Source organism: Gavia stellata, chromosome 37 (assembly GCF_030936135.1).
Source record: "Gavia stellata isolate bGavSte3 chromosome 37, bGavSte3.hap2, whole genome shotgun sequence".
NCBI lineage: Eukaryota > Metazoa > Chordata > Aves > Gaviiformes > Gaviidae > Gavia > Gavia stellata.
In genome coordinates, this window is record NC_082630.1 from 1,395,719 (window position 1) to 1,418,191 (window position 22,473).

A 22,473-nucleotide genomic window follows, 5' to 3' on the forward strand; every position below is an offset into this window, starting at 1 on the left:
GTCATAACTGCTAAAATTTTCAGCCAGGCTTTTGGAAAGACCGGTTGTTCTCTTGCATGCTTTGAAAAGCAAAGGAGACTGTTCTTGTCCCTCTGATTTTGTTTCGTTTCCAGCGTCTCATTGGGAAGACTGAATGCTGCGATTGGGGATTGTTAGCCATGTGTTAGGAGCTGTGCCTGGTGACATGTCATGAATGGTGGTCGCTCCAAAAGCAGGCTCTGCAAAGGCTGTATGGGGCTCCTTGGGAGTGACAATGCAGTCCTGTGAAGAGGGAACTGCAAGCTGCCCAACAGGCTTTGATACAAGGAAAGTGGACTCAGGCATCATAAATCCTCTGAGATGCCTCTGGGTGAAGTTTATTACTGAGAAGGACGACTCAGGAAAATTACTTGAAAGTCTGTCTTCGTGGCGTGGGTCTTAATACCAGTGGGCTTTTTCTCTGTGCTAGAAAGAAGACAAGCAGGTATTTTCCTGTGGCGACCTTAAGCTATTCTCAGCATTTCTAAAGGCTTCTCTTCCTTAACTATGTACGAGCATAAACAGGTGCTTGTTTGGTCACTCCCATCATATCAGATATTTTTTTTAGTGTAATGTCCTCTGTGCTGCTAGTACATAATTTATAGAATATGAATTGGTTCTCCCATTTGGGATCAGTATTTGCCGTCTTACCTATTGAAAGAGATGAGTGCTGCCTCAGAAATTTGCCCACTCACAAAAATCAATGCATAGCATCCATTCTGAATTCCAAATTAGCCCCAAATGCCATGGTTGAATTCTGGTGGACTTGATGGGAGTTTGTTGAGGCAAGGGCGCGCTACAAACCGTACTTCTGCTGGTCTCATAAGCAAACCAGGGTGAAATTCTACCATCTGTTGCCACCAAGTACTTCACCCGAACAATGCAAAACAGCTTAGGGAATGTGCTGCCACAGGATTTCTTAGCAGCCAGTAACTCCGTGTGGTTCTACGAAGAAAGCATGTACAGGAAGAACAGGAAAATCCAGTCAGAGTAAAGGTTGGGAAAGAATTTAAGATTTCTTAGCTCAAGGCATGGACAAAGATTATGGTAGAGCAATAGTAGAAACTATCCCTGTGGGCAAGGACATGTTCCGTAGGGTTTCTGTATGTCTGGAATGATCTGGAGGAGGTCTGGAGACAGGCCATGGGGCAAGGACACAGCCCGCTGGACTGCACTGATGGCAATCTCCTCCCCACCCTGTATTCTCCAGAGGCAGCCACACCTGAACTCACCTGCCTGGCCTGGAGGTGAGGAAGGTAGATGGAAAGCAAAGGACAGCAAGTGAGCACAGATCCCAAGTAACATTATCAAGAGAAGGGATGAGAGCTGCATTTGGCTGTGTGGATGAGTTCAACCAAGTCTCCCCAAAGGACAGAATCCAGAGCAGGAGATGCTGAAGGAACACCAAAAGGCCGGGAGAAAGTACTGGTTAGGAAACCACGAAGAGAGAAGTCTCTGGAGAGCACAAGGATATTCAAAGCAGCAGAGAAATCAGAAAAGGGCAGAGCCACCTCCTTTGAGGAGGTGCTTGAAAGGGGGGCAAAAGCCAAGGAGAGGTGACTCAGGGCGGAGAAGAAGGAGACTGCACCCTGCTGAGGAAGGCAGCAGTACCTCTGGAAATGCAGAGGGGCCTTCTAGGAGGACAGCTACCCATAGCTTTCAGTTCCTCAAACTGCTCCTCTCTGACAGGACAAAGAAGGAAACCTGATGCTACAAACTTTACCTAGCCACCAATCGCGGCACAAATTCTATAGCTCAAGGTGGTGGCACGTGTTTGTGCTTGATGGGCAGCGCAGGGCTCTCCGGTGGGCTGAGCCCTCCTCCAGCTGCTGCCTTTGCAGCACAGCGCCATGGGCTTCTTCATTCTGCTTACCCAGCTGTCCCCAAGTTGGACCATGTAGACGAAATTATGGAGAGTTCAGGTGGAGGGGACTGTGGAGCCATCCTTCCATGCTGACTTCCTGAAGGCAGGAAAATCCAGGTTACTAAGGGCAGAGCCAACTTTGGAAAGATCCGTCACGCAATGCTCCTAACGACTCGGAGAAGTGTCGCTTGCTGATGTTCCCAAGTTAGCACAACCCCCTGCCTGCTACCTGCTGGTTTTCCTAGTCGACAGTAGACACAGAGCTGACTGAAGCCAGCAGAGCTGGACAGACTTTCTAGTGTTCTAGTGCTCCAGTCTGCTATGCAGGGGCTGAGCCAAGCCTCTGCAGCAAAGCTAGAGTGCTTCCGCCACTCTCCTGATCCATCCTTGGCTGTAGCAAAGCCAGTTTCTGAAAGCTGTGTGTTGAAATGAGTAGTGCTTTTTAGATTACAGAGTTGTCAATTAAGAAGGAAAGCATCTGGGAAGCATTTCTACTCACCTGCCTGCCTGGGCAATTCTTCACCGCTGTGTCTGAAGGTGTCCAAAAGGCATCTCTCCACAGTTTTCTCCATGCTGACCATCTTGCATGCCAGTGACAGTGGTCAGTGACAGACGGTCATGAGGTGCAGGGATGTCATTCAAACCCCTTTTTGCTCACCTCAGTTTTCTGTGAACCTCCTCCAGATGCTGCAGATCTGATGACTTCATCTCCAGGAATTCGAGAGTCCGTGCGGAATCATAGCGTGGTTTGGGTTGGCAAGGACCTTAAAGATCATCTAGTCCAACCTCTCTGCAATGGGCAGGGACATCTTTCACGTGATCCACTTGCTCTAAGCCTTGTCCAAACTGACTTTGAGCACTTGCAATGATGGGGCATCCACAGATTCTCTGGGCAACCTGCTCCAGGGGCCACTACTCTTTCTCCTTGTCATTAATGACCTGGATGATGGGTCAGTGTGTACCCTTAGCGAGTTTGGTGATGATCGAAAACTGGGAGGGGCGGCTGCTACATCAGAGCATTGAGCTGCTGTTCAGAGGTGACTGGCCAGGCTGGAGGAATGCACCTCATGAACTCCAACAAAGGAACATGCAAAGTCCCGCATGTGAGGAGGGTAAACCCCATGCACCAGTACCTGCTGGAGGTATGACAACTGGCCAGCCATGGCCTTGAAAATTTCTGGCCTTTGCTGCTTTCAGGAATCGCAGGACCCTGAGGCCAGAGGGAGTGCCTGGGGTGAGGAAGAGTTCCCCTTGGGAAGGGAGAACCAGTTTGAGGAATATTTAAACAAACAGGACAGACACAAGTCCCTGGGAGCAGATGGGATGCCCGCAGAGTGCTGAGGGAGCTGACTGAAGTCCTTCTGAGACCACTCTCCATCCGTAATTACAGCCATGGTGATGGGGAGAGGTTCCTGGGGACTGGCAGAAAGCAAGTGTCACTGCTGTCTTCAAGGATGGCAAGCAGGAGGATGCAGGGAACAGGCTGGCCAGCCTCACCTTGATCCCTGGGAAGGTGATGGAGCGAGTAATCCTGGAAACCATTTCCAGACACATAGAGGACAAGGCAGCCATCAGGAGGAGTACACTGGCATGGCTTTATGAAGGGGAGATAATACTGAAGCAACCTGAAACAGTACATGCCGGAGGCTGACTGACCAACTGGAAAGCAACTTGGCAGAGAAGGCCCTGGAGCTGTCCTGGTGGACACCAAGCTGGACATGAGGCAGCAGTGCACCAAGAGCCAAGAGCCTCCTGGGCTGCATTAGGGGGAGTGTTGCCATGGGGTGGAGGGCAGTGAGCCTTCCCTTCTCCTCAGCCCCAGTGAGGCCACCCCCAGAGCACTGTGTCCAGTTCTGCGCTGCCCAGTACAAGAGAGACACGGATATACTCAAGCAAGTGCTGCGAAGGGCCACGAAGGGACTGGAGAAATGGTCCTGGGAGGCTGGGGGTGGCTCTGCTCATGGTGGGAACCTCCAGATTCCTGGGGCCTGGCAGCTCCTGCAGTCACAGAGAGGCTTTGAATGGAAAGATGTCCCCAGATGTGGAGGCTGCTTCGTGGGCTGGAAGGTGATGCCACCATGGATTGGGGGAGGTCCCTTGCAGGGGCTTTCCATGTTGGGAGCTCCACCAGGAAAAAGGGAGCCAAGAGAGGGTTCAAGGCTTTTATTAGCAGCCCCCTGAAGTCAAGGGGGCCCCAGAACTGCATGTGGGTGCCAAGTGCTTGGCGGCCTAGGTGCCCAAGGGCAGGTGCCCTGGGGGCAGGAACCAAGAGACCCAGCGGGTCCGGAGCAGCTCGATGGCTGAGAGGTGCCGGCGCACTGGGCACAGCAGGCGCAAGATCACCTCCTGGGGGAACATGGGGGTCAGGGTGGGGCCTGGGGGAAGCCCATCGTCTGGGAGACTCCTGCACACTCCCACCCCAAAGTCCCTGACCCCCGGTGCCCCAGCTTCCCCCAATGCTCCTCAATGCCCCCTAGCTCCTCTGCTGCCCCCACGGCCCCCACAGTGCCCTCCAGCTCCACCCTGATGACCCCCAGCTGCCCCTACCTGCGCCCAGTTGCCCTCCAGCACCCTCCCCGTGGGCCTCAAAGCTCCCCATGCCCTCTCATGGCCCTAGCTTCCCCTGTCATGCTTCCTAGGTGCCCCCCAAAGCCCCATAGCTGCCCCCCCATTCCCCTGAGCTCCATCTTCAATGCTCCCCAGCCGTCCCCAGCCCCCCACCTTGCAGTCCTGGGACGGGGGGGCTGCTGGGCCTGGTGCAGGAGGCACCGCAGGTTGGTGGCATCGAAGGGGATGCAGCCCAGGAGCAGGGCATAGAGGATGACACCGGTGCTCCAGGTGTCTGCCAGGAAGGGGCTGTAGGGCTGCGCCTGCAGGATCTCGGGACAGGCGTGAGCATAGGACCCGCAGAAGGTCTGGCTCAGTGCCGCCTTGGCGGGCAGCCCTGCATGTGGGGAGGCCCTGCGGGACTCCCCACTGGCCTCCTGCAGGGCCAGCCTCCTGGAGAAGCTGGAGATGGAGACCTTCATGTTGTCCTTGCTGTCAAGGAGAAGGTTTTCCAGCTTCAAGTCCCTGCAGGGGAGAGGGAGCACATGTTGGGGGCAGGCAGGGGCAGATGGCAGCTATGGGGAGGAGGAGGTCAGGGGCCAAGGAGGGAGCTGTGGGTATATGAGGGGCTGGGGGCTCTGGTGGGAGGAGGACGGCTTGGACTGGGAGCTGTGGGGCAGGTGGCTGTGTGAAGGGTAGGTAAGGGTGCGGTGAGGCAGGCGGAGGCGTGGAGGCAAAGAGAGTCTTCCAGGAGGCCCTTCATTGCCTGGGCTGGGCTAGGGGGAATGATACTCCAGGCAGCATGGCCAGCATCCTGCAGAGCCCTCACTGCCTCGGGGACCCCTGTCCCCAGCTGCCAGAGAGGGAATCCTGGGCCCCCATGCTTACCCACCGGTGGAGGATGGCCCTGCTGTGCAGGTAGGCCAGAGCGAGGAGCAGCTGGGAGAACCAGAGCCCTGCCTGGCCCTGGGAGCAGGGCCCCGGGCTCTGCACCCGCTCCAGGGCACTCCCCGAGGGGGCCAGCTCCATGAGGAGGTAGAAGCCCATCCTTGTCTCCACACCTTGGTACAGTGTGATGAGGTGCTTGTGGCACAAGCCCTTCAAGACCTGCGGCAGCAGGGCCTTGACGTGGGACAGGCCTGCCCCGCTCTGGCCCCCTTTGCCTTGCACCCCCCACATCCGTGCCCCTTTTGCCCCCCAATGCTCCCCTAACCCCTGGCAGCTCCCCACAAAGTGCCCACCACGGCTGACATCCGCCTGGAGCTCCCACTGCCAACAGCTCCCTGCCCCTCTGAACCCCTGCCTATTGCCCTCCCGCGGCCCCCAATGCCCCCCTACCTCACAGACTCCCCGAAACACTCCCTGCCCCTTCAACCCCTCCAAGGCCCCTGCCCCGTTCAGCCTCCCAGTAGCACCACTGCCCATGAAGCTGCCCATGCTCCCGCTGCCCCCCTTATCCCCTAATGCCCCAGGGACCCTCTGATGTCCCTCCCTTGCCCTGCAGCATTTCAAGATGCTCAGGGTGCTCCCCCGCTGCCCCCTCCTCGCCCTGCCTGCATCTGATGGGGCAGGAGCTTCCTGAGCTCTTCCTCCAGCGCCTTCCTTTTGGAGATGACCTTGATAGCCACCTTGTGCCACAGCGGGGGGACTGCAGCCTCATCCACCTCCCAGTAGGCACCATGAGCCAGCAGCGACCCCAGCTGGAAGCCCATCTTCCCCAGCACCAGGATGGTCTTGGGGCCAAGGGGCGCCTCCGCCATGCCTGTGGGCAGCACAGCTGAGAGGTCAAGCAAGGCTGGGGGGACCCCGGCTGGAACCAGGTGCCCCCAGACCTCTGTGCCCCTCCCGGCCGCCAGCACCCCTCACCCTCCTCTGGCTGTTCACTCCTGCTCAGGGTTCGGCCCCTGGCACAGCTCACGCCGAGGCCCAGCGAGCAGCCACCCACCCACCGATGACCCACCAGGGTGACAGGGAGGGCAGCCGGGATGGCTGCGGGGCACAGTGGGCAGGAGCAGATGAGGTCCCTCCTCTCCTGCAGCTTTGCGGTGGTAGCTGGCCAGTCGTTTCTGAGAAAGCTCCTCTGAGCCACCCAGAACCAGCGATAGCCACGGCCGAGAGCCAGCCTCCCAGCTGGAAGGTCAAATACCTGAGCTGGCCTAGAAGAGCCCTTGGAGCAGCAGCAGCTGCAGAGCTGAGGTCCCCAACTCGTGCTGCCCAGGCAGCAAGAGGGGACAGCAGTCGAGCACTCTCGCTCAAGGGGGGGACGACGCACGAGGCCTCTCGCTGCCCGCCCTGGGCTGAGGACCCCACGCCCTGGAGCCATCACAGTCCCCCCGCCTTGTCATGCACCTGCTGCTGTGGAGATGGCAGCTGGGAGGGGGGTCCCCAACCCTGGGTGTGGGGAGAGTGCTGCCAGTGGCCCCAGCCAGCGGGACGGAGAGCTCGCTTGTTGGGGTTTGCTGCAGCGGCAGGACCCTGAGGTGTCCTGGGCGGAGAGCCCAGGCAGGTGGCAGCAAAGGGCTTTCTGGCAAAACCTCTTCCAGAGCTCTTTGGCAAAGCCGGGAGAAGTACAGTTTTGCTCTTTGCAATGCTCCCTGCTCTGGGCAAGCGCATCCTTCGTAACCAAGACTAGGCTGGAAATTGAGACTGGCATGGGGCGGGTCTCGCTACTCCTGTGCTTGCACAGGGCGTGCAGGGCTCCTGCTGGGAAAGGCAGCTGCTGAGCGGCTGAGGCAGCGGGATGCAACTCCTCTGCCGGCAGGTTCAGGAAAACTAGGCCCGAACACCAGCTGCTTGGCACCAGGAGGAATTCAGGGGCCAAGTAGCAGCCTGGTGAAGCTGAGCTCCTCTGGGACCAGTCGCCAGAGGAACTGCAAGGAAAGCCAACCCAGAACTCAGCGTGACAACTTATGAGGGAACGATGATAGCCACAAACTCTTCAAGCAAGCGGCTTTTACCTGCTCACACTGGCGCACTGTCCTGCTCACAAGCACCCAGAGGTTGTGCCGGTGCTCTGGCGGGGGTCACTCGTGCGTGACACGGGAGAGGGACAACAGCAACCAGGACCTCGCTCTGCTCCTGGGGAACCTCCTGAGTGCCAATAGCTGTCAAGCTGATGATGATAAGCGCTCTGACAATACTTTGTTGGACTGACCTTTTGTAATAGTCTCAGGGAAATTTTTTGCCGTGTGCCACGCCAGGTTTGTTCACCTGATGACTTTGAAAAGATTGCGCTCCTGCTGTAGTGCCTCTGACACAGCCCAGTGTCCCCCTTCGCTCCCCCCTGACGCGCTGTGTCCCCTCGGAGAGCACACCCTGTGCAGGGTGGCTGTGTAGGGCCAGGGACCCAGTACAGGTTTCCCAGTCACAAGCCCACCGTGCACACCACAACGCAGGCTGTAGGCAAAAGCTTCACCCGCTGGAAGCCAGAGTGATCCCTACCGCCAGCTTGGCTAAAATGAATGGGAGCTCTTGCAACAGGCCAGCAGTCGCCATCTTAAGCCCGCTGACAATAAGCTTTTGGACTGACCTTAGACGGTCAAGGTGTCACAAGCCCTAACAGGGTGGCCCTTTGCCAGCGGGTCCTGCTCAGTTCAGGTCTGTGAACTTGAGGGCAGCTTGCTGCCCGCGTTGCTTTTCCCCACGTTGAATATCAGCTTGAAGGCGAAGTCTGCAGGCTGTTGGAGGCCGTCCTCCCACCGCGAGGACACAGGGCCATCTGCCAGCGAGTTGTCCAAGTTGCCCCATGCGAGCAGGGAAGCGTCCTGGGACCCGTGTCCCAGGAACAGCCTTCTCCGTTACCCGCAGGGGCACTTCTCTGGCTGTGCCGGGCCTTGCAGTGCTTCCGCACATACATCTCCATCCGCCCTTGGATCCGTCCCTCCACCAGCCTGCGCTGACCCCAGCGTTTCCACCGAGGGCCCCCCCAAAGCCCTGCCCCGCAAAGGTGGGGCACAGCCCCTGGGGCCAGCTCGGGCTGCTGGGGCTCTTCCCTCCCCCGCAAGCGGTGCGGGGCGGAGCTGCGCAGGACGCGGCAGGAGAAGGACCCCCGCCGCGCTGACTCCCGCCCTCCGGGGGGTACGCGCAGGCAGCACGGACCCGGGAGCCCCAGGCAGCCTCCCCGCCGCCAGCGCCCGGGGCGCCCACGGAGGCCTGCCCCTGCTGCCCGCCCCTAAGAGCCGCTCGCCTGCGGGGGACCCGCGGGCATCGGCGCCTCCGACCCGCCCGCGCCGCGCCGCGCCGCGCCGCGCCGAGCCGAGCCGAGCCGAGCCGAGCCGCGCCGCCGGAGCGGAGCGGCGCGGCGCGGGGCGGCTGGCGGCGCTGCCCCGGAAGAGCCGCTCACCCGCAGCCCCGCCCCGCCCCCCGGGGGCGTGTCCGGCGCCGGTGCGCGGTGTCGCCAATGAGAAAAATCTGCTGCCCTGCGTCAGCGCCGCGCGGCGGCAGCGGCGGCTGTTGCTAGGCAGGCCGGCGCGGCTGGCCCAATGGGAGCAGGGCGCTGCGGCCGGGCCCGGGCGCAGGCGGCGGCGGCGGCGGCGGCGGCGGGCGCGGAGCGGCTGGGGCCCGGCGCTCACCATGCCCTACAAGCTGAAGAAGGAGAAGGTGCGGCGGGCGGCGGCAGCGCCGGCGTGCCCCCGCGCGGCCCGGGCGCGGCCCGGTGACGGCCCGCCCGCTCCCCGCCGCCCTCCCCGCCGCGGCCTTCCCTCGGCGCGGCCCTCGGGCCGGGGCGCGCGCGGGGCTGCGGCCGGCAGGGGGCGGGGGCGCGCGCCCGGGGCGGGCGGGGCGGGTGGTGCAGGAGGGCGGCGGGGGCGCGCGCCGGGCGGGGGGCAGCCGCCGGTGCCCTCGCGCGAGGCCGGCGGGGGAGCGGGGGCTGCGGCCCGCCCCGCGCGCTCGGGAGGCGGCGGGGGCTGCGGGGCACGGCCCCCCCCCGCCATGCCCCCCGTGGGAGAGGTACGGCCCCACCCGTGTCCCGGCCCCGCCGCCGGGCGGCCGGCGGTGGCTGCCGGTGCCCCGCGGCCCGGCGCCGCCCGCGGGCGGGGTGGGGGCCCGCATCCGCCTCTGCCGCCGCCCGCGCCCGGCCGCCGTGCCCGCCGGGACGGTGGGTGCCCGCCACCTTGTAGGCTCGGTGGGCGGCGGCGGGGCCGTGCCCCCGGGGGAGGGCTGGCCCGGGCGGGGTGGGCGCGGGGCCCTGTCGCCCGGAGGCGCCCGGCCGGGGTCAGCCCGCGGTGGCCGGGGCGGGACGTGCCGGCGCCGCTGCCGCCTGGGCCCGTGCCCCCGCCGCGGGCGCCGGCGGCCGGGGGGCTCTCGTCCCGGGAGCCCTTCTCGGGGGAGAAGAGCCGGGGGTCTCCGCCCGAAGCTGGGCTTACCGCAGGGGTGGGTCCGCGCGGGCACGCGGCTGAACTCTGCACAGAGCTGCTACAGTTCCGCGCAAGGTGAAATTTTCTCTGAACGTGTTTTCATCGTTTCAGGAGTCTCCGAAGTCCACCAAAAGCGCCGCAAAGCCTGGCAGCAGCAGTAGCGGGAAGGATGGCGGGGCAGAGAATTCGGAAGAGGTAAGGCTTTCACCTTGGATACAGCGGTGCGCGTGTGCAACTCATCTCTGAGGAGGAATAACGTCTTTCATTCTAGCTACTTCAGGCTGCTCTGTCAGATAACATACCTCACCGGGATCTTAAGGAATCGGAGAAGACGGTAGCAAAGACTGAAGTTAAGATGAAGTTAGTTCCCCCTAAAAGTTGGCCCAAAGGGAACGATGAGTACGGAGGAGACGGGTTGAGTCTCATACCCTACAGCCCTGCAAGAAGATATTTGGCAGGAAGCTGACGGCGAGCGCCGCTCGCAGAGGTGGGCAGAGCGTGGTGAAGTTGGCCGCAGAGAGGGAAGAGCCACGGTTATCAAGAAGGAGGAAGCCTGACAGATGGGAGCAGCTCCCTTGCTCCTGTCAGAGCGAAGCGCAGTAAACTCGGTTGTCACCTTGTGTCAGAGTGGGAGAGTAGTGAGAAGCGATAGAAAAGGAACGTGTTCTTCTGAGGCAGTTTCTGGGGGAGTGAGATTAGGAAGTGATGGATAGGACACCTGAAAGAATAGAGGTAAACTGCTAGAGATCAAATGGTTCTCCTTTGGTATAACAGCCTTGTTGCCGAACGCAACATTACTCACAAGAAGGCGCAGTCTGTATTTCCAGCTGTGCAGAGTCTCTTTCACTCTCAATTTTGATGTTGCCAAGCTAGATGTGTTAGAATGGCCTCAGCAGAACGTGATAACACAATAAGCTGTGCTTAGAATTAGCAAAAATTTGGGTAAACTGGAACCTTTCTGATAGACTTGAGTTTGTCCAGCACTCAAAACAGCGTGGTTGTGGATTTTGAGACAGAAGAGTGTTGTACACTTTTCCAAGGAAGCATGCGTATGTGCATGGTTTATTTTTTTTATTACTGCAGTTTAGCAAACAAGCTGTGCCACTTCTGTGTCCGTAGAAGCCTGTGTGCTCGGGTCCTGTCTGGAACGCGTTGCACTTGTAATTTGGAGGATTGGGGATAGGAGACGTGTAAGGCTAATGAAGGCTAGGAAGAGATCTGTAGTTCAGTGGGGTGGTCGTAGTCAAAATAAGGTTATTTTAGAGTCTCCTTCAAAGCATAGATCTTTGTTGCAAAGCCTCATAGAAAATATCCCTGCTACTCGGTTTCAGGGTCCAAGCCGCACTCATGCCTAACCTGCCGTGTGGCCAGCAAGGAATCGGAAGCTGAGTTTGTTTGCCTTGGAGCAGGTAGCAGTGTTGTAGATCCTCTTTTTATACCCCATCCTGGTCTCGGCCTCTGCTCTTTTATTTTGTGTATATGTCTGAAACCGGCTTCCTGGGAGAGCTGTCTGCTGACTCCAAGGGAGTGAGAGAACTCCTGCCTTGGCATCATGGGGTCAGGCTTACCTTTTATTTACTTGGCGCTCTTTGCCTGCTGAGTTCACAGTTCTGGGAAGAGGAAGGAAAGCCTGGGTCTTGCAATGCGAGGGTGACGGATAGCCATCAAAGCAGAGCACTCTGACGTCCCCATCCAAATCAGCGGTGGGCTGTGGCGCTGCTCTCCTGGTTACAAGCGGCGCAGTAGGAAAGGAAGAGTAGTGCAGGCTACACGCTTCCTTCTGTGACCTGAAATGGCACGCAATGTCTGGTTGTGCCTGGGTGCAGAAGAAACTTAGAAGTGATGCGTCTATCCTTCCCTCCCACAAAACATACCCAGCCACTTCCTCATACTCCAAACAAAATCCAGCCCTCCTTTAAGATGGAAGGCTGGGTCTCCTTTGATCATAGGAACAGAGAGCAGAGCAGAAAGGAGACACCTCTGCAGTGTGCACTGCCCCGGGTGTCTTCTCCCCTTCCCTGTTGAGTTTGCAGTGAAGTTTGTTCTCTCTTGGTGCTTTCCTGTCCCCGGACTGCTCTGCTGCAGAATGGAAGAGAGCTCTTTGCTTGATAAGAAGAAATGTATACCAGTCTGAATGCGATTTTCCTGCTCTTCAGGAAGCACAGAAAGGTATTTTGACTTTCGCATCGGGGGACCATGAGGAATTAGGTAACGTGTGCTGGGAGCGAGACTCCTTCCTCGTGTCAGAAGCAGGAGGTGGTTTGACTCATGAAACGCCAGGAGTGGGATTGCCTGGCGGGGGTTGACGGGCTGAGCCTAGCCTGGACGCCTCTGCTGCTGTTGTGAGAGTTTTGTGCCCTGTAAATTCCTCCGTGGAGTTATGGTTGGTCGGTTGCCTTTTCTAGGGTGAAAGTCGCGTGCCCCAAAGAGAATTTTCCTTTTTCTTCCTATCTCAATAGATGCTGAACGGGCTTGCGGCAGGAGAGCAGCACTTGGGCAGCCCCCTTCCAGTATGCGCTTTCACCTCTCACACCATGCTCCAAGGAGCAGGGGAGGACTCAGCCCTAATTTATCCTGGTACCGGAAAGTTGTGACTTGTTTTGCAGGCAAGTTGTCTGGCTGGTGGAATGAGTAAAGCTTGTTGAAGAGCAGCTCTGGTTTGACAGATCTGAGCAAGTGCAGCGGACGAGGACCTCCTGTGGGGATCTCTGTGGAGGGAGATGAAGAGGGTAGGAGTCAGTCCAGAAACCCTTAAGCATAGTGCTTTGTTCTCTGCAGTGAAGGAGCTTTTAGTGGAGCTGATCCGGAAGGGCAGATCCGTTCAAAAGCAGATGCGTCCCCACAAGGGAAGGCAAGTGTTTGAGTTCCCTTGTAAGTACAGGGGTAGCACAGTGCTCTTTTGGATGCCCATCTTAGGGTGAAGCCATCTGAGGTGAAGAGCCAGCAGAGCTTGGCCAGCCCCTGGCTTTGGGGGGACAGTTTGCTCAGGAAGAGACGGGAGCAGTGGAGGAAAACAGGAGAGCAGGGAGTGGGAAATAAAAGGTTTGTTGGAACGTGATAAAGACATGAATGGAGAGAATTTCTGCGTGGCTGTTTAAGGAGAAAAAAGAAATAATGTCAGAGACAAAGGCAGCGTTGAATGAGGGGATGAGAAAGAGTTACTCCTCCTGGCCAGAAAGACTGGGAGAGGCAGCTGGGTGGGGAAGAGAGTTAATGACCTGGAAGTGGGAGCAGGGATTAGCAGCAGCAGTAAAGAGGAGAGAGGAGTTGCTCTGCAGCCTCAAGGGCGGCTTGGAGCCTCCTCGCTGATGAGATTTGCAGCTCTGGGAGAGGGTGCTCCTTTTCACTGAGCTGCTGTATTACGTGTTTTGCAGATATCTCCATGGGGCTTGTTACTGCAGTACCTGGAGTTCATTATTCAGAGACAGGCGTTACAGCGCGTTGATGTTACTTCTGAGGCAGAGAGCTTGATTTTAATAGGGAAGCTGTGTAACTGCAGACAAAGAGAGCAGGTACTGACTTGAGGGATGGGAAGGGAAGAGTCATCTGAGGAGGAGGAGCTGAGAGCAGATCTGGGCTGAGAAGCTTAGCAAGCAGGGGATGCTCAAGGGACCAGTGAGGCAGAAGGGCTTTCCGAGTGGCGATGCTGACATGCGGAAACAAACTTCACAACTGACAAAGAGTTATTAAGCAGGCATGTTTATTGCGGTGCTGGGTGCAAGGGGATTTCTTCTCAAAGCTTGCACACTGGGTTAAAATCATGACAGGTATTTAAAACAGTTAACAAAGTTAGTTACGCCTACTGGTTCTACCCCTTAATTAACTATTGGTTAATACTTTTCTTACTTCATCTTAAAGTTACAGTTCTCTTTTAATTCACCACGCATGCTCAGAGAGTAGGGGGCTTCATTGGGTTGGGGCTCTTCTAGCTAGGAGGTGTGTTCCTTAGCATTATAATGAGATTATAATGAGACAAGTTAGCTCTAGGGCACTGTTTTGGCAGTCCATTCTATTTTTCTAAGATTCGTTCTTGTGTTAATCGTTATTGCTAGTCAGCAGAGAGTTAGTGAAGACAGCCTTTATCTCTAATATGTCTAAGTGCCAGGTGCAGTTGCTATGAAGCATCTTCTTTACATTCTTCTAATTCTTCTTACTCGCTTTTAACACTTGTTTTTCAAGATGTCCTGTAGCAATGCACCCAGCCGCGGCGGGAGTGCCTGCAGAGGTGAGGTCATGTACGGGATGAGAAGCTGGCACAGCTCAGGGTGGCTGGGGGAAGAGGGTCTCTGTCCCTGGGAGCCCGGCGTGAAGAGAAATGGCACAGAGCAAGCCCAGGGCCTGGGGCTCATTGACTTGTGCAGGCAAGTTCCTAGCAAGGAGGAGAGGTGGTGGGAACCAGTGGGGAGGAAGTGCTATGGAGCCAGGGAGCCTGAGCTTGGGGGAGTTCGAACACGGTTGCAGTTGGGGCTGGCCCATCCTGTTGGCATGAGTAGCGGCTCCACTGCAGCGGGAAAGGTGGGGCTGCAGCACCGCGCTTGTCTGTTCTCCGGTCACTTCAGCACGTGCACCATATCCGCCGCTGTCTCCCAAGCAGCCGGCTTTGCCGTGGTGGTGTGAGCCCTGCCTGGCAGGAAGGCGCTGAGCCTGATCAGGTAGATGTGTGCCTGCAGCCAGGTAGTGGTCAGCTGGTGTTGATGTCGGGGAAACAATCTGTGAGGTTGATACCTGTGAGAAAAACTTCCAGTTTTAGCAGTCTGCTGTGTTTTCAGGGATGGAAACTTCAGAGAAGAAAGCGTTAGGAAACTTAAAACAAGCCTCTTCTGATTCATGTGGCCAAGGTAGGAGGTGTTGAAGGCAGGACAGCAGGCCTGCCCCAGGAAGCACCTCCTGAAAGCAAGTATTCAGCCTGATGCCAGAAAGTCCATACAGAAGCAATCCATCCTAAAACCCTCTGAGCACTGCAGCGTAAAAGTGTACCTGACCTCCCCCATCATCAGATTTTCTCTAGCAAATTCAGTTGCGTGATTTTTTGCATGTGTACGTCTGTTTCTTAAATAACTAGCAGCTAAACCTGAAGCTGTGTTTTGTCTCTCTTCATGCCGGCTGTTGAAGACTGTAGAAGCTGGTGGCAAGGATTTTCTAGACCCCTGATGACCCAGTCTGGCTGCAGCCTGTTAGCACACGGTACTCGGTACTCGCACCATCCTCAGAACATTTGCCTGAGGCATTTCTGGGTGGGTGGGGAGTGCACAGGCATGTCCGGTGGTGTGGTTAGGAGGACCCATGTGTCCTGCTTCCCTCAGTGTTACCTGTGAGATGCACCCATGCATCTTTTGTTTCTCTGTGTACCATCTTTTCTCCGTGGTGGCTCAGCATTCAGATTTTGCCCTTCTTCCCTGTGGAAGGAGAGTGATGCGGAGTAGAGGACTAGCCTTCCTAAAAGCGTCTGGACAACATCTGAGTGGCTCGTGCTGTCCTGATACCCAAATATTCAGGGTGAGGAATGAACTTCTCACTCTTGGAAGGTTGCCAGCAAGGATTCAACCTGACTTAACTGGGGAGAGACCACTGTTCAGGATAAGTTGCCTCCAATTTGTAGTCTGGGCCTGTTTTGTCTGGCAGACACAGCTGTTTTCATCGCAAGCTCATCTTGCTCCCTCCTTTCATTGTGGGACAATGCTGCTCCATGAGAGGAATCAGATCAAATCTAAACTGAAGAGAGTTCAAATCTTGTTGTCTCCCCCTGCCTTGGCTTGGAGCTGAGCTTGAAAGAGAACCGCTTAAGATTTCCTTCAAGCAGAGCCAGACCAGAACCAAAGTATTTCTGGTTCAAAGCTATGGCTTGACAAAACAATTGGTGTTTCGTGTTGGGTGCTGTTTTTCACAGGGAGTCTTTGCACTTGCTCTAGAGATCCTAATCTGTAGAACAGTGTCTCCTTGTACGCAGCTTTCCCTATTCCTGCCTTGCTGCCTCCCCGCGTGCTGCGGGTGCAGTAACTCTTGCTCTTGCACTGTGGTGCTGTGCTGCACCGCTTTGGAAACCGTCAGGACTCAGTTCAGGGTAAGGACTGTGCAGGGTAAGCTACAGCTCAGCTGCTCCTCACAGGAGGAGACTGGTCAGATCTCATTTGGAGGAGAGCTCTGAGCTTCTGCACTGCTGGTGCTTTCCCTCAAAATCCTGCTGGTCGGTGTTCTGGGGAGGTGTGTGTTTGTACCGCTATGCTGTACGTGGCGGCTGGGAATTTATGGGGGAAGGAGGGGCTGACACCTAAGGATTTCACCCACCTCTGCTCCCCATCCATTGCACTATCCCTGTTGTGTCTAAACAGGTTCACCCTGCAGCTCCTTGGCTTCGTGTGCCAGCAGGAAGAAGGAGGCAGAGCTGAGGAAGGGAGTGTTGCTGGGCTCACTCAGCGCAGGCTGAGTGCTGTCTCCAGCTGAGCCCTCTGCTACAGGCTTGCTGGCGGGATGTTGCCTTTTCCGTGAGTTGGGTCAGTGTGGTGTTAAAGGGTCAGCGATTGAGCCATTATGGCCCAAGTGGGACTTGAACCAGCAGAGCTTCTGCAAGGTCAGAACAGAGCTGAGCTGAGCAAACACTGGCTTGAGTTTCTGGTCACCTGCTAAAAATAAGGAAGTGCCTCTAAGTGCTGTTTAACAAGAATGAAGTGGAGAGGGTGTCCGCTGGAGGAAAGCGCAGGCAAAGAGTTTACGTGGCTAAAAGGGGTGATGTGGAAAAAGCGAACCGACAGAAGTCCAGAAAGCAGTGAGGCTGAGACAAGGTGGAGATGCAGGGAGCAGCCAGCATGGGTTGGGAAAGCCCACAGCCTGGGACCTAAGGTTTGGGGATGCCTGTGTGGTTCCTAGACTAGCAGCTCCTGGTCTATGGGTGCAGCAATAATTTTAGTGGTCTTCACTGTTGACTTTCCAGGGCCGTCAAGTCTGCTCAGTACTACACACTGCATTGCTTTTTCCCAGGTGCTTCCCTGCACAAGGATAAGGATGCAACTTGCTAGTTTTCAAAACTTATTTGCTGTGTGTTGTACAGAGTGCTGTAATCAGAGGCAGTGGCACACTGAGATTTCTGTCCGGACCACAGAAAGCTCTTATTTCTGCTTTTTTGTGTCAACAAACTCCTGTAACTTGTTGCAAGACGTGGCTTTGCTTTCCATATCCCTAGCACCCAGTGAGCTGAGAGGCTCTGGTGTCTTTGTGGTACCTCGCAGATATGAGTAAAACTGATGTTCACTTTCCAGGTATGCTGCAAATGCAACCAACGGGTCTAGAGTCCTGCGGGAGTGGGTGAGATGCACTGAATTGCAAACGCAACAGTGAAAAACGTGCCCGCTTTCTTCAGTTCAAGAAGATGCTGGCGGTATCTGATTGCTTGTGAGGCTTGTAGGTAAAAGCTTATGAGTTGTTTTACTCTCTTCTCCCTCATCAGGCCCAGCAGCCACAGCAGCAGCCGCAGCAGCAGCAGCCGCAGCAGCAGCAGACAACTTCAAATAAGCGGCCCAGTAACAGCGCTCCCCCCCCAACCCAGCTGAATAAGATTAAGTACTCGGGGGGACCCCAGATTGTGAAGAAGGAGCGCCGGCACAGCTCTTCTCGCTTCAATCTCAGCAAAAACCGGGAACTGCAAAAGCTCCCAGCCCTTAAAGGTAAAGAAGCTGTAGGGTGGGGGTGACCTGCACGACAAGCTGCGCCTTCTCCAGGCAGAGTGCGGTGGTGTAAGGGCTTTTCCCGAAGCTACCCTGGCAGCATCCTGCTAACCTCCTGCCGGCAGTGCGGCAGGGATGGCTCTGGGAAAGATGTTTGGCTTGGCGGCAGGTTGAGAATTGATGGGTGGCCTAAAAGAAAAGGAAGATGCTCAAGTACTTACTTCAGTACTTACCTTCCCGTTTGAACTGATTTAAACCCTCGTGCTTATATGTACTTAGGATTGCTTCAGATTCTTCAGCAGGTTGTGCAGTAAGGTGGTGAAGTGCAGAGACCTTGGTGCAGACTGCTCTTGTTTTCTACAGCCACCCATTCCTGGGAGAGGACCAGGCCTCCGCCGCAGCCCTCTCCTCCTCCTCCTCCTCCTCGGGTTTCCATTGCAAATTATGGTAGTGCTATTGAACTTGTCCACATTAGGGCAATTACCCAGCATTAGCAGTTAGTCTACATAATGGTGCAATTAAACATGACTTAAGTGCGGACGAGGAGAAAGCATTTTCAGCAGTCACTCAGCCAGACCCGTTGCTGACATTGCTTACAGAAACAGGCAGTCCTTTTAGGAAGGGCAACTGCCTTGCAGCTCAGCAGCCGTTGTGCAAGCAAGAGGTACGTTTGCCTGATTGGCCTTAGCAGTGCGTAGTTTCCAGTGGCAACATATCAAAAAGAGAATGCTGTTAATATAGGGTCTCTGCCACCTCGGCTCCTCTCTTCTGGGCTGCTCTCTGGGCGGAGGGTTAGCCTACAGCGTGCTCTGCCCAGCTCCCTTTGTGACTGTGGGGTGCCGGGCATGGGTGCCGCTGGTCTGTGATGGGAGCTAATTGAGGGAGTTCCTTTTCTAGCATTCCTTGTACTGGGAAGGGATCAATGCTTATCAGATCCAAAACCACTACCATGTTCGAAATTGCCTTACGGGATAGTTGCTCCAGAGGCCTTACAATCCCTCTGCCTCCACTGTCCCATCTCTGTAGCAGGGATAACACTGCCTCTCCCTCTTCCCCCACCAGCTCAAGGGGGGCTGTGGCAGGGGAGGGGGAACGCAGGACAGGGAGCAAACCACACTGATACCTGAGTAAACCAGGAAGATGTTCTGCCTATCTCCAAGGACAGATGTCCCTGCTTTCTCTGGCAGATGCTCCTCCACACGAACGAGAAGAGCTTTTCATCCAGAAGCTGCGGCAGTGCTGCGTGCTTTTTGACTTCATCTCTGACCCCCTCAGTGACCTGAAGTTCAAGGAGGTGAAGCGAGCAGGTCTCAACGAGATGGTGGAATACATCACACACAACCGTGATGTTGTCACTGAGGCCATCTACCCTGAAGCTGTTATCATGGTAGGGCATGGGGCTGGTACGTGCTTGTGTGCCAAAGAAATAGGGACTGTTCAGAAGCGTGGGGGGGGAGGAGGGGATAGGGATTTGTCAGAGAGGAGTGTGACCCCAGTCCTAGGTCACAGTGCCTGGTGTAGGGAGAGGTGGAAGCTCTTGTCTCTGGCACAGGCTGCATTTGTGGAGTTCATTTGCAGGCTGTAACCCTGCAGCCTCTAGGGAGGGATCCATTTGTGGGCACAGCTATGACAAATCACAATGCATTGCTCTGCAATGACGGATTTGCTACGGGGAGGACCATCGTGAGGTGCAGGGATGTCATTCATACACCTTTTCACTCACCTCAGTTTTCAGTGAACCTCTTCCGGACACTCCCGCCATCATCCAATCCCACAGGCGCGGAGTTTGACCCTGAGGAAGATGAGCCTACCTTAGAGGCTGCCTGGCCGCACCTTCAGGTGAGGAGGTGGCGGGGGTGGGATATAGATCTGACGAATTTATCTCTAGGAAGTCAAGAGTCCATGTAGGGCTGGAGCCTGCCAGCCCTGCCGCCGCTGCTTCCCCAGCCTGCGAGGGTTGCTGGTGTGGGGACAGGGAGAGACCAGGCCTGCCACCCATGGGTCAGAGGTGGCTTGTAGGCAACGGAGGCAGCAGGGCTGTCCTGGAACCAGGCTGTGTGCAGCATTCACCTGCAGATGGCTGTAGTCCCACATGGCCCTGAGGTAGTCTGGGAGTGAACACTTTACTGGGAGTGAGGGAGTTGTGCCGTATTGCCTGCGTAAGAAGCAATTCCCAGCAGTGTTAATGTCCCTCCCGGCGGCCCGAGAGCCCTCATCCTCTGGGCTTCAGCAGCATTGGAGACAGCACCCCTGTCTGCTTCAGTGCTCCTCTCCTTGCCCAGCTCCCTGGGAGGCACATGGAGGAAAAGGACTGCTTGGTGCCAAAGCAAAGCCTGTGCTGGCACCTGCTAACGTTTCTGCTGTATGCTGGATGTAATTCAGTTGCGTTAACTGGGAGCAAACGTTTGACCAGAAAAGAGGGAACTGGAGGGGAGGAAGACGGGAAGGGAGCCGAGGATCTTTTCATTAGGCTGTGTGTCCTGGGAAAGAATTCAAGACAAACTAGGTGAAAAGCATTAGGAACGCAACAGTCAGCATGGTTTAGCAGAGCTCAGCAGTGGAAGTGAGGACCTAAGCTTATGGGGGTCTCCCCAGGCACTTGCACAGGGACCTGTTGTCAAGCAGACAAAGGCAGAACAAGAGCCAGGCACTGCGGAATGGAACGGAAAATACAGAGAGGAAATAAGGTGCAGTTCTGCAGCAGTGTTTAATCACTTCTCACTGCTGCAGTTGACATAGGGATGTGAGCATCGATAGAAGTGGCGTGTCCTCAGCACCAGAGCGCTATGAATTCTAGGAAGCATTTGTTTCTCGGAGTTACGTCAGCAGCAGCCAGCATGGATTTGTGGCAAGTGTGTGCTGACTTTTTTGGTCAACACGTCTGTTTTTTTCTGGGCAGCTGTCCTTGGCAGCTGGGCCCCACCTGTGGATGGGTGGCCCCATAGCTCCTCCAGTGCCAGACCTTTGGGATGCAGCGCTCTTGTTTGGCCTAGTGGCCCCTCAGAAGCACGAGGCAGGGTCAGCCCTGGAAAGGATTCGTCCCTCTAGGAGGACGGCAGGACCAGAAGTTGGTGTTTCAGCACTGACAGCCTTCTTAAAGCAAGCTGCCCAAAGCAAGCTGTCCTTTGTTGTCCAAGGGGGACACAGCATGCAGCTCGCATGGCTTAGCAGGGCCAAGCCAACCTAGAGTCAGTCCCCAGGAGGCAGAGGACACAACGTGTTTTCCTGGGGTCCGTTTCATTTCTCTGCTTTTCTGTTCTTCCTTGGTGTGTCTCAAGGGCTTCCAGTGAACCCGCAGCCCTTGTCATCTCTGGAGGTTTCTGTTCTCTGCAGAGACGTGGGCTGAAGGTGGGAGAGGAGTTTCGCAGGCCTAGTGTCTTCATCTGAGTAGATGGCTCTTGTCTTTGTCGGGACCTGAGCTGATGAGATCTCGTGCAGACTTGGGCAGTTATGTGCCACCGGCCTCCTGCCCATCAGAGCAAGGGCAGCTGAGTTGATCCCCCCTACTGGGGGAACACAGGTTCCTGTGTTTTCTGTGCTCCCGTTCAGGCTTCCCAGCCTTTCCCCAAATCCTTAAGGAGACAGAAAACATTTAAAATCTGAAGTAAACACTGTTGAGAGGACGGGGGGATTTCTAAGTGATCTCTCCTTTTCTCCCCATAGCTGGTATATGAGTTCTTCCTCCGGTTCCTGGAATCGCCTGACTTTCAACCAAATGTAGCCAAGAAATACATTGACCAGAAGTTTGTACTATCCGTAAGTAATCGTTGCCCCTGTCACTGTGCACCATCTTTATGAAGGACATGCAGCAGATTTTGGTCAAGGTGTTATGCAAACAGTCCAACTTTGTCAGCAGGTGCTTGATGATGTGGGGTTTCTTTTTTCCTTCATCTAGTCTTGAATAAGCAGCCAGAATTCTCTGTGCAGGGCAAGAGTGTGTGCAAGCTGTAGTCCCTGGAACTCATCACTCATTGTACAGGTGGAGAGGGGCACAGGGGGCATTGCGGGAGAGATCCAGGGACAGGCAGCTTTGTAGACTGTGCTTCCAAGGACGAAAGAAGTGGTGATGGTTCCCGCTTGTGACTAGGAGGCTGCGTGTTTCAGGGAAGCGACCGCTGTGCTCAGGGTGCTGAAGGCATCACTCAACTGAAAGAGCCACTTTTGCCAAGCAGGAGCAGCGCCCAGTGTTGCTGGTAGCTTTGTCCAGACAGGCAGTATGCCGACACTGACTGAATTTCTCTCCCCACAGCTGCTGGATCTCTTTGACAGTGAAGACCCCAGAGAACGAGACTTCCTGAAGACTATTCTGCACAGGATCTACGGGAAGTTTCTGGGTCTGCGAGCATATGTGAGGCGGCAGATCAACAATATATTTTACAGGTGACATGTTTCTTAGTCCCACTAGCCTAGTGAGTGAGCAGGGCAATCCGGTGAGATAAATCTGGGGCACTAGGCTGTGATTCTCTCTGATCCAGACTGTGATTAGCTAAGTAACTCAGTTATGTCACACTATTTCGGTGGGGATAGCATTCGCCTTTGCGTAAGAGCAGTGAGGATGTGATAGCGGTCTCTTCAGCGCACATAGCAAATGTTGGGACCTGTGAGCTTTAGCTGATCTGGGGGCCATGAATTTATTTGCTTCTATCTCTTACACCTTGCCCTGTCATCTTGGAGTTCTGTTATTTGCTAGGAAACTCCCCGTCTCCAGTGTTTTTTCCTTCCTTTTGCTTATCAAACTGTATCCAGCGTTTGGCAATGACCTCTCATTCTTCTCTTCTCTTTAGGTTCATCTATGAAACAGAGCACCACAATGGGATTGCAGAGCTGCTGGAGATCCTGGGAAGGTAAGGGCACTTCTGGAAGTCCCAGAGGGCCCGTGGTGAGTGAGACCTCCCAGCCCAGCATGCTGCATGAGCTGGCAGTCCCTTCCTTCAGCAGTTCTTGCAGGAGCCACCTCTTCCAGAGGATCTCAGTCTGATGAAGCACACAGTGAAAGTACCCTCCAGCCTGCCAATAAATGCAGTGGTAGTCT

General features: G+C 55.8%; 2 protein-coding genes across 7 annotated transcripts in view; one reads left to right on the forward strand and one right to left on the reverse strand.

Annotated features, from left to right (window-relative positions):
* Nucleotides 1-4,111: 4,111 nt before the first annotated feature.
* LOC132320498 (testis-specific serine/threonine-protein kinase 4-like) lies at nt 4,112-6,189 on the reverse strand. The gene is made up of 4 exons (XM_059832933.1): nt 5,983-6,189; nt 5,322-5,536; nt 4,609-4,954; nt 4,112-4,228 (listed from the first exon to the last, which is right to left on the reverse strand). Exons 1-4 carry the CDS (start codon nt 6,187-6,189, stop codon nt 4,112-4,114), a joined length of 885 nt encoding a protein of 294 aa, XP_059688916.1.
* A 2,782-nt stretch (nt 6,190-8,971) lies between these two features.
* The window catches only part of PPP2R5D (protein phosphatase 2 regulatory subunit B'delta), a 28,487-nt gene continuing 14,985 nt past the window's right edge, over nt 8,972-22,473 (forward strand). Inside the window, exons 1-8 of one of the 6 annotated variants that reach the window (XM_059832980.1) lie at nt 8,972-9,028; nt 9,895-9,978; nt 17,225-17,441; nt 18,629-18,828; nt 19,170-19,280; nt 21,105-21,197; nt 21,691-21,821; nt 22,226-22,285. In XM_059832980.1, coding sequence (XP_059688963.1) covers nt 9,002-9,028; nt 9,895-9,978; nt 17,225-17,441; nt 18,629-18,828; nt 19,170-19,280; nt 21,105-21,197; nt 21,691-21,821; nt 22,226-22,285 — 923 coding nt within the window. In that variant the 5' untranslated portion in view covers nt 8,972-9,001. Of the gene's footprint in view, nt 9,029-9,358; nt 9,434-9,894; nt 9,979-11,114; nt 11,116-17,224; nt 17,442-18,628; nt 18,829-19,169; nt 19,281-21,104; nt 21,198-21,690; nt 21,822-22,225; nt 22,286-22,473 lie in introns of those variants that run through there. The other 5 variants (XM_059832981.1, XM_059832977.1, XM_059832976.1 and 2 more) reach the window with 5 other exon arrangements.